General features: G+C 71.6%; 1 protein-coding gene across 3 annotated transcripts; it reads left to right on the top strand.

The window, feature by feature from the left end:
- Positions 1-54: 54 nt before the first annotated feature.
- On the top strand, positions 55-14,042 carry WNK4 (WNK lysine deficient protein kinase 4). Of its 3 annotated transcripts, none has more exons than XM_075523179.1 (20): positions 55-612; positions 6,750-6,922; positions 7,495-7,715; positions 7,810-7,967; positions 8,635-8,723; positions 8,798-9,017; positions 9,094-9,418; positions 9,594-9,724; positions 9,796-9,863; positions 9,955-10,096; positions 10,165-10,281; positions 10,356-10,511; positions 10,836-10,893; positions 11,036-11,188; positions 11,362-11,948; positions 12,196-12,292; positions 12,409-12,838; positions 13,044-13,246; positions 13,401-13,498; positions 13,585-14,042. In XM_075523179.1, the coding sequence occupies exons 1-20, from the start codon at positions 154-156 to the stop codon at positions 13,600-13,602; spliced, it is 3,903 nt and encodes a 1,300-aa protein (XP_075379294.1). In that variant the 5' UTR covers positions 55-153; the 3' UTR covers positions 13,603-14,042. The 3 variants fall into 3 exon arrangements, with proteins under 3 accessions (XP_075379294.1, XP_075379296.1, XP_075379295.1); XM_075523180.1 differs by having other exon boundaries at positions 56-612; positions 13,582-14,042; XM_075523181.1 differs by lacking the exons at positions 13,044-13,246; positions 13,401-13,498; positions 13,585-14,042 and having other exon boundaries at positions 12,441-12,780.
- The last annotated feature ends 276 nt before the right edge of the window (positions 14,043-14,318 follow it).

Here is a 14,318-nt window from a genome sequence, read left to right as displayed (position 1 = left end):
GGGGCCGCGGGGCGGGGCCGCGGCGGGGCCGGGGCCGGGGCCGGGGCCGGTGCCCGGGCCGGGGCTCGGCGGGGTGCTCCGGGCTGCTCCGGGCTGCGGCGGCACCAGGTGCGAAGCTGCGCGGGAGCGGCCGCCCCGGGCCGCGCTGAGCCGATGCTGGCGGCCGAGCCCGCCGCCGCCGGAGCCATGTCCCAGCCCGAGGCGGAGCGGGCGGGCGGCGGCTCCGCGCCGGAGCCGGAGCCGGAGCCGGGGCCGGGGCTCCCCGGGCGGGCCCCGCACCGCAGCCGCGGCCGGCGGCCCTCGGGGCGCGACTCCCGCCGCGCCTCCTCCCGCTTCAACCGGCGGAGCTCGGCCGAGCTGGAGCTGCTGGGCTACCCGCCGCCGGGCGGGGGGCGCGGGGGGTCGCCGCCGCCGCCGCCGCCGCCGGGCGCCGCCGGGCGCCGGGAGCCGGAGGAGACGGAGAGCGAGGAGGTGGAGACGCGGGCGGTCGCCACCTCCCCCGACGGCCGGTTCCTCAAGTTCGACATCGAGATCGGCCGCGGCTCCTTCAAGACCGTCTACAAGGGGCTGGACACGGAGACCACCGTGGAAGTGGCCTGGTGCGAGCTGCAGGTACGGCCGCCCGCGGGGCCGCGCTGCCGCCCGGGCCTCTGCCCCTGCCCGCCCCCTGCCCACCCCCTGCCTGCGCCCCGCCGGTCCCCGGCCCGGGGGGGGGGAGGCGCGCGTCGGGGGCAGTGGGACCCTCCTCCGTCCGGTTTCCCCGGCGTGGGCAGCCCCCCCCCCCTCCCCCCCGCCCGGAGCCCCTCCGCCCGGCGCTGCCTGCCCGGGCCGCCGCGCGGGAGCCCGCGGGGCATCGCCCCCGAGCTGGAGCCCGGCCCGGAGAGCGCGGGGACCCGGGGCCCCCGTGGCTGCCAGGCTCGCGGCCGGGGGCAGCGGCAGAGCGGGGCAGGGCGCCTGCGGCCGGGCTCGGGCTCCCCTCGCCGCCCCGCGCTGCGCCCGCTTCTGCCGGTGCCCCGGGGCCCCGCGGGGCGCTTGGCCCGGGCCCGGGCTTCCCCGCTCGGCGCCGCCGCTCCCGGCCCTCCTGCCCGTCACGAGCCGTTTGCCGTTTGCCTGCACGCCACGGAGCGCACCGGGGCGGCCGCGCTCCCGCCGCCGGTCCCCGCTCCGGGGGTTTACAGGTGGATCCGGGAGCGGCGGCCGGCGCTGAGCACCCCGCTGCCCTTTCGGTGCCCGCCAGCTTGCGGCTTTCCCTTTGGAAGGGCAGCGAGGGCAGAGGTGCCCTCTCCTGCGCCGGCCTCCGCACGCGTGCCCGTGCCAGTGCTGGAGCTGGCTCCGGGCTTTGCTCCGATAGGCCTCGGCGTGCGCTGGGGCACGTGCCTGCGGCGAGCCTGGGGCTGGGTGTCAGTCGGGAGCAGGGTACGGTGCGACCTTGGTGCACTCCGGCTGCTTGTCCTTGGCTGCAGCGGTGTCCACGGGCACCTGCGTGTGGTTTCTGCGATGCTGCCAGGGGCTCTCTGCTGGGAGCACCCCGACCTGTGGTTTTCCAGGTCTCTGAGCAGCGTCCCCATCTCCTCTCTGCCGCCGCACTCCTCCGTCCCCTTCGCTGCTCTGCAGCCCGGCAGCGGGATGCTAACAGCAGGACGCTGAGGGCAGCGGTGAAGGTGTTGGCTCCGCAACGCCGTCTCCTGCTCGTTGCTTTTGATGGGCCTGATCTCGTCCACGGAGATGCACAGGGGCAGCCGTGCCGTGGGGCTCCCTTTTCTCCTCTGAGACCCTGGGGAGGGGCTTCGGCAAAGTCCAAAGTCTCCGACAGGCTCCTGACCCTGGGGTGGCTGCTGTGGCTGGAAGGTCCAAGTCCTTGTTTACACAGAAAAACGTGTCTTGCGAGTTTGTTGTCTTGTTCCTAAAACCTCGGTGCAGCTGCAGGTGGCTGCCCGGGCTGGGTCCTTGGGGCGGCTGTGGCCCCGTAGTGCAGGAACAGATCCTGAGAGAGTGGTGGGGGATTTCTGGAGGGGCCGACTGTGGCCTCTTAGCGAGGAAGGTGAGGCCTTGGGCCTCCGCCTGCCTTCGTGGGTTGCACGACCGCTTCAGCTGGCTGCCGAGAGCCGGCTCAGCGCTCCCTCCCTTGCGTGGCCCTGTGGCTCTGTCCGAACACTCCTGAGCTCCGTTTAAGTCCCGCGTCCCTTTGGGCGGCGAGGGAAGTGCCAGCCTGCCGCTGGCAGGGAAGGGCTCTCCTCGGTGAGCCCAGGACCTTCTCTGGATGAGTCAGCCATGCCTGGCGCTTCCCGCCTGGCTGGATCCGTGTCCCTCCCTGTGGGTCTCAGCCCCTCGTCGCAGACATGCCTCAGCTCCCCTGCGCCGGCAGCCGGCACGTGTAGCGGGGGCCGGCAGCACGGCTCGCTCCCTGCCCTGCTGTTGGTCCCCGTGGCCGGGCTGCGCTGCCCTGTGGGGCCCCTGTCTCCACCCCGGCTGTGTCAGAGCAGCTCCCACGTGTCCGCTGGGGCTGGATGCGGCCCCCGGTGCCTGTCCTGCAGCCCGGGGCAGGGGCCGCCTGCACACGGGGCTCTGTTTGGCAAAGAGCTGGCTGCGGTCTGGCAGCAGTGCAGGCAGGGCGTGCCTGCAGCTGCGCGTGGGCAGCTCTGGTGTCTTGCAAGGTGGCTGCCGGGGGGACGAGGCTGCACCCTCCCAGGTGGAGGAAAGGGGGTCAGGAAGCAAAAACGCTCCCGAGTCCAGCAGGCACACGCTGGCCCTGCTGCCTGCCCCGCGAGCCTGCCGGGCCGGCACGGGCTGGAGCCGCGGGAGCCGTTCGCTTGGCCCATGGGGAGCTGGTGGGGGACGTGTGTGGAGAGACAGAGCTCCTGCCAGGGACCGTCCCATGAGCATCCTGCGGTGTCTGGGACGCCGGGCAGAGCTGACTCCCTCCGTCACCCTCCCAGGGGAGCGCAGCCCGGCTGTAGCTGAGAGCCCCTTGAGGGCTGGCTGGCACGGGCAGCCCCGGCCCCGCTCCCGTCCCGCACAGCCCCGGTGCCTGCCGCCGCCCCAGCCCTCTCCCTTCCCCACCCGGTATTCGGCTCCATCCCACTGACTGCTCTTTATCCAGTGTCTCTTGTCCCAAAATCCACGTCCCACGAGGGGCTGAGAGCACAGAAGCAGACTTTTAAAAGTTTGTTTTTTTCAGCAATCATGCAAAGAATCAGACACTGTGACACAAATACGGGATTTGGAACCGCAAATAAAAATGGTTGTGGTTCTGCCCTTTTAAAAATAGCTTTGTCCTGTGTCTTTCACAGTTCTCCTTTTATTGCCTTTCAATTCTAAATGAATACCTAACCTCAGCCCTGACCTGTTCTGTTCCGGAGAGCCTCGTCCAGCTGCCGTGATGGCTCCCGATCCCAAATCCCAGCTCTCCGTGCCGTCCTCGCCCTGCCCTTCCCTCCCCAGTGCCTGGTGACCTGCAGGCTGTTTGTGCCTGTCCCCTGCCTTCCTGTGGGACCCCTCTGGGGACCTGCCCGTCCCCATACCCCCGTGCCACTGCCCCCCAGTCCTGAACGCAGTGTGTGTCTTTGCCTCCTGCCCGCGTCCCACAGCCCCGCCGTGACCTGTTCGTGCTTTCCAGCTTTAGACTGGGGACTATTTCTGTTGATAGGTGCTGCGGGTGGTGGGGAAGGAGGAAGCAGGGAGGAAACCGGAGGCCCGGAGCGGGATCAAGCTGTAAATACCTGGCCGTGAGCGGTTTTCCTGTGGGTCCCCTCGGGCTCCCTGCGGGAGAGAGCAGCCTGGGCGGTGGGCGCTGCCGTGCCTCCCCCGGCTCCCTTGCCTTGGCCGGCTGCCCTGGGGGCTGCAGGGCACCTTTCTTCCCAAATTCCTGCATCTTCCTAAAATCCTGTCCCTCACATGCCCAGCCCATCCTGCCTGCCATGGTTGGGAATTGTGCTGCGACTGAGCCTGGCGAGGCCCTGGGGCAGCGCCCGGGGCTCATCCTGCACGGGGCTGGGGGCTCTGCCTGTCCGGGAGACGAACCAAGGAGACTGGGGGGATTCGCTCGACGGGGGTCCTGCGGGCTTGGGAACGTGAGCGTGGACACACCCGTGCGCCTGCAAGCGTGCACGAGGTCACCGCTCAGCAAGCGGTGGGGGGCAGACCCACGGGGAGGAGCGGTGGGGGGCGGGCACCCGCTGCTGCCGTAGTGCCGGCTCCTCTGCCGGGGGGCTCGGGACCTGCCCACAGCTGGAGGTGCTGTGGCCATGGCCAGAGGGAGGGTGCTGGGCGGTCTCCAGCGCCTGCTCTGTGCCCTGCCACGGCGTCGCTATGAATGTCCTTCCGGTGCCTGAGTGCCCCCCTTTCTGGGCACGACTCTCGGCCCCGCACAATGGGGCTTTCACAGGCCGCCACCGGGACCCCCCTGCCCCGGGGCATCGTGGAGCCGGGGCCCTGCGCGGGCTGTGGGGGCAGGAGAGCCCCGTGAGGGCTGCGGACCCCGTGCCAAGCACCGGCACTTCCTCGCGCTGGGGAGAGCCTCTTGCCGCAGAGGCAAGAGCTGTCCTGGGCCACCGTGCCCAGCCCTCCCTCCTCCCGTGCTGGCCTTGGCTCCCGCTGTTGGCCATGCCGGGCTCCCCGGCAGCCAGCTCCTGGCTCGCGGGATGGGGCTGGACTGCTGCCACCCTGCTCCTCACCCGGCCCCACGCTGCCATCCCCAGCGTCCTGCTCTGCCCTGCGCGAGGTGCCGCTAGGAAAGGACACGGTGTCCCTGCCTGCTGTGTGGAGCCCTGCCTGCCCTGCCCGCCCTGCCCTCCCTGGTGCCCAGTCCCTGATGAGCAGCTCCTCTGGCTGGGCTGGGGTCAGACTGGGCTCAGCTCCCCGCTGCTGGCGCCCGGTGGGGAGCATGTCGGGGTGCCTGGCCGTGGGACCGGCTGCCACTTCGGTCGTGCGGGAGGAATGGTGTCAGGAGAGCCCAGCAGCCCTGGCACAGCCTGGGGGACGAGCTTGGGTCCCCCAGGCCTTGCTCCAGGCACCCTGGGAGAGGTGGTCTCATGCCGGGGGTTCTGCCTGGGGTTGGGGCTGTCATGGCGGGGGCCGCGCTGGCATGACCGCTCCAAGCAGGGTCCCCTCTTGCCAAGCTGGGAGAGCCGTGGCTGCCCGTGGCTCCCTCCCTGCCCCTGTTCGTAGCCCGTGCCAGCTTCCCCCGTGCCCTTGCAGGTTTGCGGGGCACAGTGAAGCCTCTGGGCTCCTCGGTGGGGAGTGGGGGGCCAGGGGCTCTGAGGGCTGCCGTGGCGCTGGGCAGGGTAGCCGGCGTGCCGCTGGGCCGCGCAGGGGCTTCGGTTGCTGTTTTCCTCCTCGGGTATGAAAGGTCCCATTCATCCCGCTGCAGCAGGGCTCAGGTTCTCATCTGGGCTGAGCCGGGTCCCTGAGCGTGTGTTAAAAGCAGAGGGGATTATGGAGCGGCTCCAGCCAGGCCGTGGGGCCGGCCGTGATGCAATGAAAATATTACGAAAGCTGCCTGGGCTGATGGATGGCGGCTGCTGGCCAAGGAGCGGGGCACGGCTCTGGCAGCGCCTGCCGGCGGGAGCGCAGCGGCTGCCTGCGGCACCTTGGTTTTCCTTGGCCCCGCGAGCGTGGACTGGACGGGGGTCCTGGCTGGGTGGCCCCCAGGCTCTAGAGTGGCTGGGCCCTTTGGGGCCCTGGGCTGCAGTGGGGTCGTTGCAGGGGTGCTGCTCTGCTCCCGCTCTGCTCCTGCTCCCGCTCTGCTCCTGCTCCCGCTCTGCTCCTGCTCCCGCTCTGCTCCTGCTCCTGCTCCTGCTCCTGCTCCTGCTCCTGCTCCCGCTCTGCTCCCGCTCCTGCTCTACTCCCGCTCCTGCTCCGCTCCTGCCCGGGACTCGGCACTCGTGGCTGCCCGGGCTCGGGGCAGGACCCAGCTCCCCCCTCCTGCGCTGCAGGGCCGTGTCCCTCCAGGACCAGGGGTCTGCATCCTCCCCGCTGGCCCTGGCCCCAGCTCTGCGAGGTGCCCGTGTCAGCGCTCGGCTTCGGTTTCCACTTTAATTAACTCGAGCAGGAGGAACATGGAAAAACCTGGGCTGGAGCCTCCCCCGCCCGCTTTCCCCAACAAAGGCCTCATTGAGGCTGGCCCGGCACCCTGCCACGCCGGTGCCCGGTGCGGGGAGCCGGTGGTGCCCCGGCGGGGGGCAGGGCTGTCCCGGGGGGCAGAGGGGCCGCGGCCGTCGGGTCTGCGCGGGGCACGCTGGCGGGCGGCGGCCGTTGCGGAGCCCCCGCGCGTCCCCTCGGCGGGGTGGCCGCAGGCTGGGGGTCCCTGTCCTGCAGGGCAGGGGGGTGGGCACCGCTGGGGGCCAAGAGCAGCGCGAGCGGGGACGGGCGGCCCCCGCACGGGGCAGCTTTCACGGCAGGGAAGCGCCCGGGCTTCTTGATGCACCGGCTGTTGTGGGAGACTTCGGCCATCCCTCCCCAAACCGGGGGAGAGCGGCTCCATCCAGGGCAGCGCTGCGCAGGGGGCTGGGGTGCGGGGACCGGCCGGGTGGGGTGAGACCGTGGTCTGGGACGGCCCCAGCCCCACGTCAGCCCCTGTGCTGGGGGACACCAGGTCTGACCCCGGGCCTGCGCTGGGGCCACAGCAGCCCCCGCTGCCTCCTGTGTAGGGAGCGGGGACGAGGACGTGAGGGTCTCCTGTAATCAGGGCATCCCCCTGCGCTCGCTGGGGACCCTGCGTGCCCCCCTCACCTCCCCACTGGCGCCCGCAGACGCGGAAGCTGTCGAAGACAGAGCGGCAGCGCTTCAGCGAGGAGGTGGAGATGCTGAAGGGGCTGCAGCATCCCAACATCGTCCGCTTCTACGATTCCTGGAAGTCGTCCGTCAAAGGCCAGATCTGCATCGTGCTGGTCACAGAGCTCATGACGTCTGGCACCCTGAAAACGTGAGCAGGGACCGCCAGGTCGGGGTGCGCAGGGGAGGGGACGGGGTTCCCGGCGGTGACAGGGAGGTGAGGGGCAGGTCTGCACCCCCGCCTGGGCACTTGACGTGGGTGTTTGGGTGGGGCTGACGGGCTGTGGTGGGCTCGGGTGGGATCTGGGCGGATGACGGGGCAGGGCTGGGAGCTGGAGACAGAAATCGGGGGTCGCTGCTGGATGTTTGGAGACCTGGGAGCTTCACTGGCACTGTCCTGCACGGGGATGGTGTGGCCCGGGCACCCGGGTGCCGAGTGCGGCGGCAGCACTGGCCACTCGCCCCGGCTGGCTCCTGGCACCGGCGGCTGAGGGAGCTCGGCTCCTCCTGGGCTGTGTTTTCTGGGCTGCCTGTGCAGAGCCCAGCCGGGGAGGGGACCGGGAGCCCCTGACTCCAAGACGCTCTTTGCCGCTCGCTCTGCGTGGGCACCCACGTTCTGATGGGCTCGGCATGGCGGTGGGAGAAGGGTGGGCTAGGGCTGGGGCTGGGGCCGAGGCATGGGGCTGAGCCCCATGGGTCCAAGCCCCGGGGGCCCCCCGGCAGCTATCTGAAGCGGTTCAAGGAGATGAAGCTGAAGGTGCTGCAGCGCTGGAGCCGGCAGATCCTCAAGGGGCTGCATTTCCTGCATACCCGCTCACCCCCCATCATCCACCGCGACCTCAAGTGCGACAACATCTTCATCACGGGCCCCACCGGCTCCGTCAAGATCGGGGACCTGGGCCTGGCCACGCTCAAGCGAGCCTCCTTCGCCAAGAGCGTCATAGGTGGGGTCCCGGTGGGGCCGGGCTTGCGGCCGTCCCGTGGTGGTTGTGGGTGGGTCGGCGCCCCGGGGGTGCTGAACCCCGCTGCTGCCCCCAGGCACCCCCGAGTTCATGGCACCAGAGATGTACGAGGAGAAGTATGATGAGGCGGTGGATGTATATGCCTTCGGGATGTGCATGCTGGAGATGGCCACCTCAGAGTACCCCTACTCCGAGTGCCAGAACGCTGCCCAGATCTACCGCAAGGTCACCTCGGTGAGCAGCCCCGGCCCCCGGGCTGGGGACGACGCTGCTGGCTGGTGCGGTGGGCATGGGAGCCAGGGTGAGGGGCGTGGGGGGGCCGGTCGGATGGAGCTGTTGGGCCTCGCTGCTCCCCAAAATGTGTCACCATGCATGTTGTGCAAGCAGCTAAAAAATAGTCTATGTGGTGAGAGGGTGCCGTGCCAGGGTGGGGGGCCTGCAGAGGGCGGGGGGGGCCAAGGCTTGGTCCCTCGCCCCACACCAGGCGCTGCCAGCGCATTAATGGGGTGGAACGGGAGCGGGTCGGCTCGGCCGTCCCTGCCTGGGGCACCGCGGCTGCCCCAGCCGGTCCCGGCTGGCTCCTGCCTGCTCCTGCCTGCTCCTGCCTGCTGGGGTGGAAACCTGGAGCCCGGGGGCGTCCTGGCCCTGGCTGCCCGTGCAGGCATGTGTGGCCTGGCCATGGGAGCCACGGCCAGGCTGGTGGAGCCCTGGGCTGGGAGCCCTGTCCCCACGTGTCCCTGGTGGAGCTATGCCTGGGGCGCTGGGGGCTGTGGGGCCGCGGCTGCCCGGGTAGCGTCCGGCAGCCCCGCGGTCCCGCAGAGCCTGGGTTCAGCCCCGGGCCCTAGAACCCGGCGCTGCAGCAGGGTCTGGCACAGGAGGCACTGATGCCCGTCACCCCCAGGGCCTGAAGCCCAGCAGCTTCTACAAGGTGAAGGTTCCGGAGCTGAAGGAGATCATCGAGGGCTGCATCCGCATGGACAAGAACGAGAGGTGGGGGGGAGTGGGGGCCTGGGCGGCAGAGCCTCCCCCAGCCCCCGGCCCGCCGCTGAGCCGTCTCCCTGCAGGTACACCATCCAGGACCTGCTGGAGCACTCCTTCTTCCAGGAGGACACGGGGGTGCACGTGGAGCTGGCCGAGGAGGACGACGGCGTCAAGTCTGGGCTCAAGCTCTGGCTGCGCATGGATGACACGAAGAAGCTGCATGGCAAGTACAAGGACAACAATGCCATCGAGTTCCTCTTCGAGCTCTACAAGGACGTGGCGGAGGAGGTGGCCCAGGAGATGGTGGGTGCAGGGACGGAGGGACCCTGAGCGCCACGGGGTCCCTGCGCCCCGACGTGATGAGCCCTCTCCTGCGCAGGTGGTCCTGGGCTTCGTCTGTGAGGCCGACTACAAGCTAGTGGCCAAAGCGGTGCGGGACCGCGTGGTCGCCATCAAGCGCAAGCGGGAGAAGCTGAAGCGCGCCCAGGATGTGCCGTTGCCCGCGGAGCCGGAGCAGCCACCGGGTGTCCTGCGGCTGCTGGAGGAGCTCAAGTCCCCGCTGCCGCCTGGTGCACCAGCCCCGGCCACCCCCGGCTCCGGGGACTCCGTCTTCAGCAGCAGCTTCCCCCCGGAGCCCGAGGAGCCAGAGGCTGACCAGCACCAGCACTTCGCCTACCAGCACACCAGCTACTCCTCGGCCACCTGTGCGTAGGCGCCGGACGGGGGGACAGCAGGGTGACCCTGGGTGGGAGCCGGGCAGGGGGGTCCCTCCCCACCTCCAGCCGTGCCGTGCGTCCAGCCCCAAAGCCGTTTCCCGGGGGTGCAAGCTGAGAAGGCGGCTGGGTCTCCAGCCATGCTCACGCAAGCACTCCTCCGCAGCCGACTGTGAGACAGACGGCTACCTGAGCTCCTCCGGCTTCCTGGACTCCCCAGACGCGGCCCATCGCAGCTTCTCGGCAGGGGACCCCGCCAGCCCGCCGCCCGCCCGCCCCGCACGCTGCTTCCCCACGGTGAGCGGGGCCCCGCAGGGCTGGGGGTCGGGGCGGCCGTGGCGCCGGCTCACGCCGTCCTCTCCCCGCAGAGCATCGCGGTGCAGCTGCCCACCGAGCGCCTCCGCCCCGCCAGCGGCTTCTCCTCCCCGGTGGACAGGTGAGGCCGCGGTGGGCTGGGTGGGGCTGGACGGGGAGCGCGGTGGCTGGGAACGGCTGCGCTGATGCTCTGGCGCTGGGGCTTCCCGCAGCTACACCTCGGACGTGGCGTCTGGCATGAGCGATGGCTACGAGGGGCTCTCAGCCAGCGAGTGGAGTGCCAAGCTGCCGCCCAAGAGGACCTCGGGGAAGCTGCTGCGGCGCCGAGCCCGGTCCAGGCTGCGCATCACCAACGTGGGTGCCGCGGGTGCCGGGCGGGCGGGCGGGCGCTCCCCGAGCTGAGCCAGCCCTGCCGCCCACAGATCTCCGACAAGAACGACCGGGTGGTGGAGTGCCAGCTGCAGACCTACAACAACAAGATGGTGACCTTCAAGTTCGACCTGGACGGGGACAACCCGGAGGAAATTGCGGCCGTCATGGTGAGCGTGGGGCGGGGCTGAGGATGGGGGCCTGCCCGGCCGTGCTGGGTGCTGACTGGCCCCGCCACCCCCAGGTCCACAAGGAGTTCATCCTCAAGTCAGAGCGGGACGGCTTCGTCCACCGCATCCGGGACATCATCCACCGCGTGGAGACCCTGCTCCGCAAGGACGGGCACGGCGCCGCCGAGCTGCCCGAGAGCCCCGAGGCCGAGCACGGCGCGGGCAGCCCCGTGAGTGCCCAGCCCGGCCCCGCCAGCGCTGGGGAAATGGCCGACGCTTGGTGCGGCTGGGGGTGCTGCCCGGCCCTGGGGAGCCCAGCGGGGAGGGGGCCGGGGTGCAGGCTCCTCCAGCCCTGGGCAGGAGCGGTCCCCGTGCCCGCGGCTCCGGGTCACTTGCCCGTTCCTGTGGCGGGTCGTGGTGTGCCCCTGCCCAGCGGGGCCGCCGGCTCCTGTCCCTGCTCGTGGTGGGGCCGGGGTGGGGACCAGCGGGGACTCGGCTCGGCCTGTCCGAGGTCTCTGCCCCGGTGCTGGGCTCAGCCACGTCCCCCTCGGCAGGCGGAGCTGCAGCCGCAGGAGCTCTCGCGCTCCATCTCCTCTTCGTCCTCCCTCAGCGGTACGTCTCTGCCCCTCTGCGGGCCCTTCCCGTCCCCCCCCCAGCCCCGTGCAGGGCGGGTGACGGCCCCGGCTGAGGCCGGGGGGTCCCGCGGGACGCGTCCTGCCTCGGCTGAGCGTCGGCCGTCACCCCTGTGCCGCAGACCCGGGCTGCGCCAGTCCCAGCCTCTTGGTCCAGTCCCCTGTCCTGCCGTCGCTGAGCAGCTCCCCGTCGGAGAGCGGCCTCGCCAGCCCCGCGGAGCCGCCGGCAGCCCCAGCCCCTGAGCTGTGGCCGACGCTGCAGCGCTCCCCCACAGGTACCAGCCCCGGCAGGGCCAGGCACGTCTGTCCCTCCGGGGCTGCCGGCCACAGCCTGTGCAACCGCTGCGCCTTGGCCAGTCCCCGCCGGCACGGGGCTCGGAGCTGCCTGGGTGGGGGCGGAGGGGGCTCGTGGGGGTCGGGGCCACTCCTGGCACTCCTCTCTCCGCAGGCTCCGTGCAGACCTGGCCCCTCGTCTCGACGGCTCCCTCGTGGCTGACGGCGTCAATGGCATTCCCGCAGAGCCCCCCGAGCACCCCGGGGGGGCCTGTCCCCCCGGCCCTGCCCCAAGCCCTCCTGTCCCCGCTGCCGCTCCCCACGTCCCCTGTCCCCAGCGGGCCCAGCAGCCCCCTGAGCCCCCCTGTGACCAGCACGCCCTGGTCCCCCACTGCCCCCCTCCTGTCCCTGGCCAACGTCTTCTCCCTGGCAGTGATGAGCGTGGCCCACACGCTGCTGCCCGCCGTCTCCTCCATCGCCAGCTCGGGCGGGCACCTCTACCCCCCGCTGCTGCCGCGGCCGCAGAGCCTCGTCCTGGGGCCCCCGCGCTTTGTCTACCCCGACCCTGCCAGCATGGCCAAGCCAGCCCCGGCCTGCGGTGGGACCCTGGAGTCAGCGGGGGCTGATGTCCCCACTGCCGGGGGGCCCGTGCCGTTCCCTCCCCCGGCACCGGCCCCGCCGTGCCCTGCGGGCAGCGAGGCTGCGGGGAGTCCCCTGCCATCGCTGAGCACGTCCACGCTGGGGAGCTGGGAGGGCAGCACGGTGAGTAGGGGGGTGGCAGGGCCTTCCCGGCGCCGCTCGAGCTGGGGCTCAGCGCGGCAGGGGGCTGGGTTGTCGCTGCAGATGCTGCCCTGAGGTGGGACAGGGAGCCCCGTGGCATGGGGAGCCCCTGGGGTGCGGGGAGGGCTGGCGGGCGGTGGGTCCCAGGGCACGGGAGCAGCAGCGGGGCAGGGCAGGAGACGTGGGGGGACCGGGGGTGAGGCGCCTGACGGTGCTGGGGTGCCTGCAGGTGCCGCCCGACTCCCCCACGCCCAGCCACCCCCTCATCATCTTGGAGTCGCCAGCCCCCGGCGTGCCCAAGGCCTGGCTCTCGCCCATCAACGAAGGTGAGGCGGGGAAGGGCCGAAGCTGTGCTGCGCAGCCGCGTCTGTGCTGGGGCACCGCGACGTCCCCGCCAGCCCACGTGCCCCAAACCCCAACAGCTGCCCCCTGTGCCCGGCAGAAGCCAAGCCCCAGGTCCTGGGCCGGTTCCAGGTGATGCCGATCAAGGACCCGGCCGTGACCGCCCCGGTGCCGGGCAGCAGCGAGGGCAGCAGCGAGGGCGAGGATCGCGGTGCAGAGCTGGCAGCGAGCGGCTCCCCCCTGCCCGCGGCCCCCGACACAGGGGGCAGCTCGAGCAGCGACTCGGACTCGGCGCTGGAGACGGCGGAGCAGGACCCCGAAGCTGAGGAGGCTCTGGCTGAGGAGGGCACGGTGGTGCCGGTGGAGAGCGACCGGGACGGCCCTGGGGAGGAGGGCGCAGACAGCGCGCCGCAGGCGGTGCTGGGCCAGGTGTGGCTGAGCTACTCCCGCAGCTTGTCCTACCTGAGCAGCGACGACACCGAGAGCGAGGACGAGGAGATCTGGGAGGAGCTGCAGAACCTGCGCCAGAAGTGAGCAGCCCTGCGGCGAGCCGACGCGGCGAGAGGGGGAGCGGGGTGGTGGGCTGCACCCGGGAGGCAGCGTGGGGGCTGCGGGAGGGGACAGGTCTTCCCGCCTGCCCCAGGTGGGAGGACGACGTCCCCTCCCCGGAGGCCCTGGCCTGCCCGGGGGCGGCGGGGCGCGCGGCTCGGCTGCCAGCCCTGGTCTCCTGCCCAGGCACCTGGCCGAGGTGCAGCTGCTGCAGAGCGCCCAGAAGAAGGAGATCGAGGAGCTGTACCTGCGCATGGGGAAGCAGCCGCCGCTGGGCATCGTCTCCCCCGCCGCCATGCTCTCCAGCCGCCAGCGACGCCTTTCCAAGGGCAGCTTCAACCCCTCCCGCCGCAACAGCCTGCAGCGCCCGGAGCTGGCGCAGCCCCCAGGTGCCAGCCCCCGCTGCCCCAGCTCCCTCCCCGGGCCCCTGTGGGCTGGGCGGGGGCTGCGGGACGGGGAGCCCGGGGCCGGGTCGGGCCTGCGCGGGGCGCAGCTCCGTGCCCCCATCGGTGCCCCCCGCTCAGGGCCGGTCTGTCCCCGCAGGCATCATGCGCCGTAACTCGCTGAGCGGCAGCAGCACCGGCTCGCAGGAGCAGCGGCTGAGCAAGGGGGTGACCTTCGCCGACGACTTCGGCCGGATGGTAAGGGCAGGGGGCCGATCCCGCTGCCGGTGGCCCCACGGCGCTCTCGGCGGGCCCCAGCTCACTGCCGCTTCTCTCCCCAGTAGCCGGCTGGCCGAGAGTGACTTCGTGAACTACCTCAACCAAGTGCCTGCTGCCCCGGGGCGGGCGAGAGCCCCTGCGCCTCCCGGGAGGATGGCGCCGGCCCTGGGGGCAGCCAGCGCCCTTGGGCTGAGCCAGCCGGGTGCCCGGCCCCCGCCCGCGCCCCTCGGCAGGGTACCCGCTGCCTCTGTACGGGAGGGCAGGCCCATCCCACGCTCATCCTCCCACTCCCTGCCTCCCCGTGCCCCCCTGGCCCCCTCCCCGCTGTTCCCAGCTCGTTTGCCCAAGCCCGGCCCCAGCTGCAGGGCGCGTGCGAGGCGCCGCGTCCCTCACGGCTTCGCTCCCGGCTGAACCCGCGCAGGCAGAACCAGGCCCTGCCGGCGCCCCGCCACAACCCGAACCACAGCCCAACGCGTCCCAGCCGTGACACATCCCCACCCCGGCCACCCCGCCGTTCTCCAGCCCTGCCCTGGGGCCGCTCCAGCCCCGACAAGGCGCGGGGCCCAGCCCGCCGCCCCGGGGCTGCCCCGCTCCCTGCCGCCCTCATCTCGCTCTGCACAGCCAGGAACGAGCCGGCTGCCGAGCGGGAAGGAGCTTCCCTCGGGCCTGCGAGGCGATGGAGCTGGTGCACCAGGAACAGCAGCGGGTGCACTTTGTTACGAACTGATGTCTGGAAAGTGTTTTCATAAATACGAATTAAATACAAATGGGGTCTGTCTGTGTCTGTCCGACGGGACTT

Source organism: Mycteria americana, chromosome 22, assembly GCF_035582795.1.
Source record: "Mycteria americana isolate JAX WOST 10 ecotype Jacksonville Zoo and Gardens chromosome 22, USCA_MyAme_1.0, whole genome shotgun sequence".
NCBI classification, from domain to species: Eukaryota; Metazoa; Chordata; class Aves; order Ciconiiformes; family Ciconiidae; genus Mycteria; species Mycteria americana.
This window is presented reverse-complemented; position numbering and strand designations above follow the sequence as displayed.

Bases quoted from the DNA above. Each gene is read 5' to 3' on its own strand.
- WNK4 (XM_075523179.1), top strand. From the start codon at position 154: ATGCTGGCGGCCGAGCCCGCCGCCGCCGGAGCCATGTCCCAGCCCGAG. The intron at 7,968-8,634 runs GTGAGCAGCCCC...CGTCACCCCCAG, and splicing joins TCTACCGCAAGGTCACCTCG to GGCCTGAAGCCCAGCAGCTT. The intron at 10,512-10,835 runs GTGAGTGCCCAG...CCCCCTCGGCAG, and splicing joins AGCACGGCGCGGGCAGCCCC to GCGGAGCTGCAGCCGCAGGA.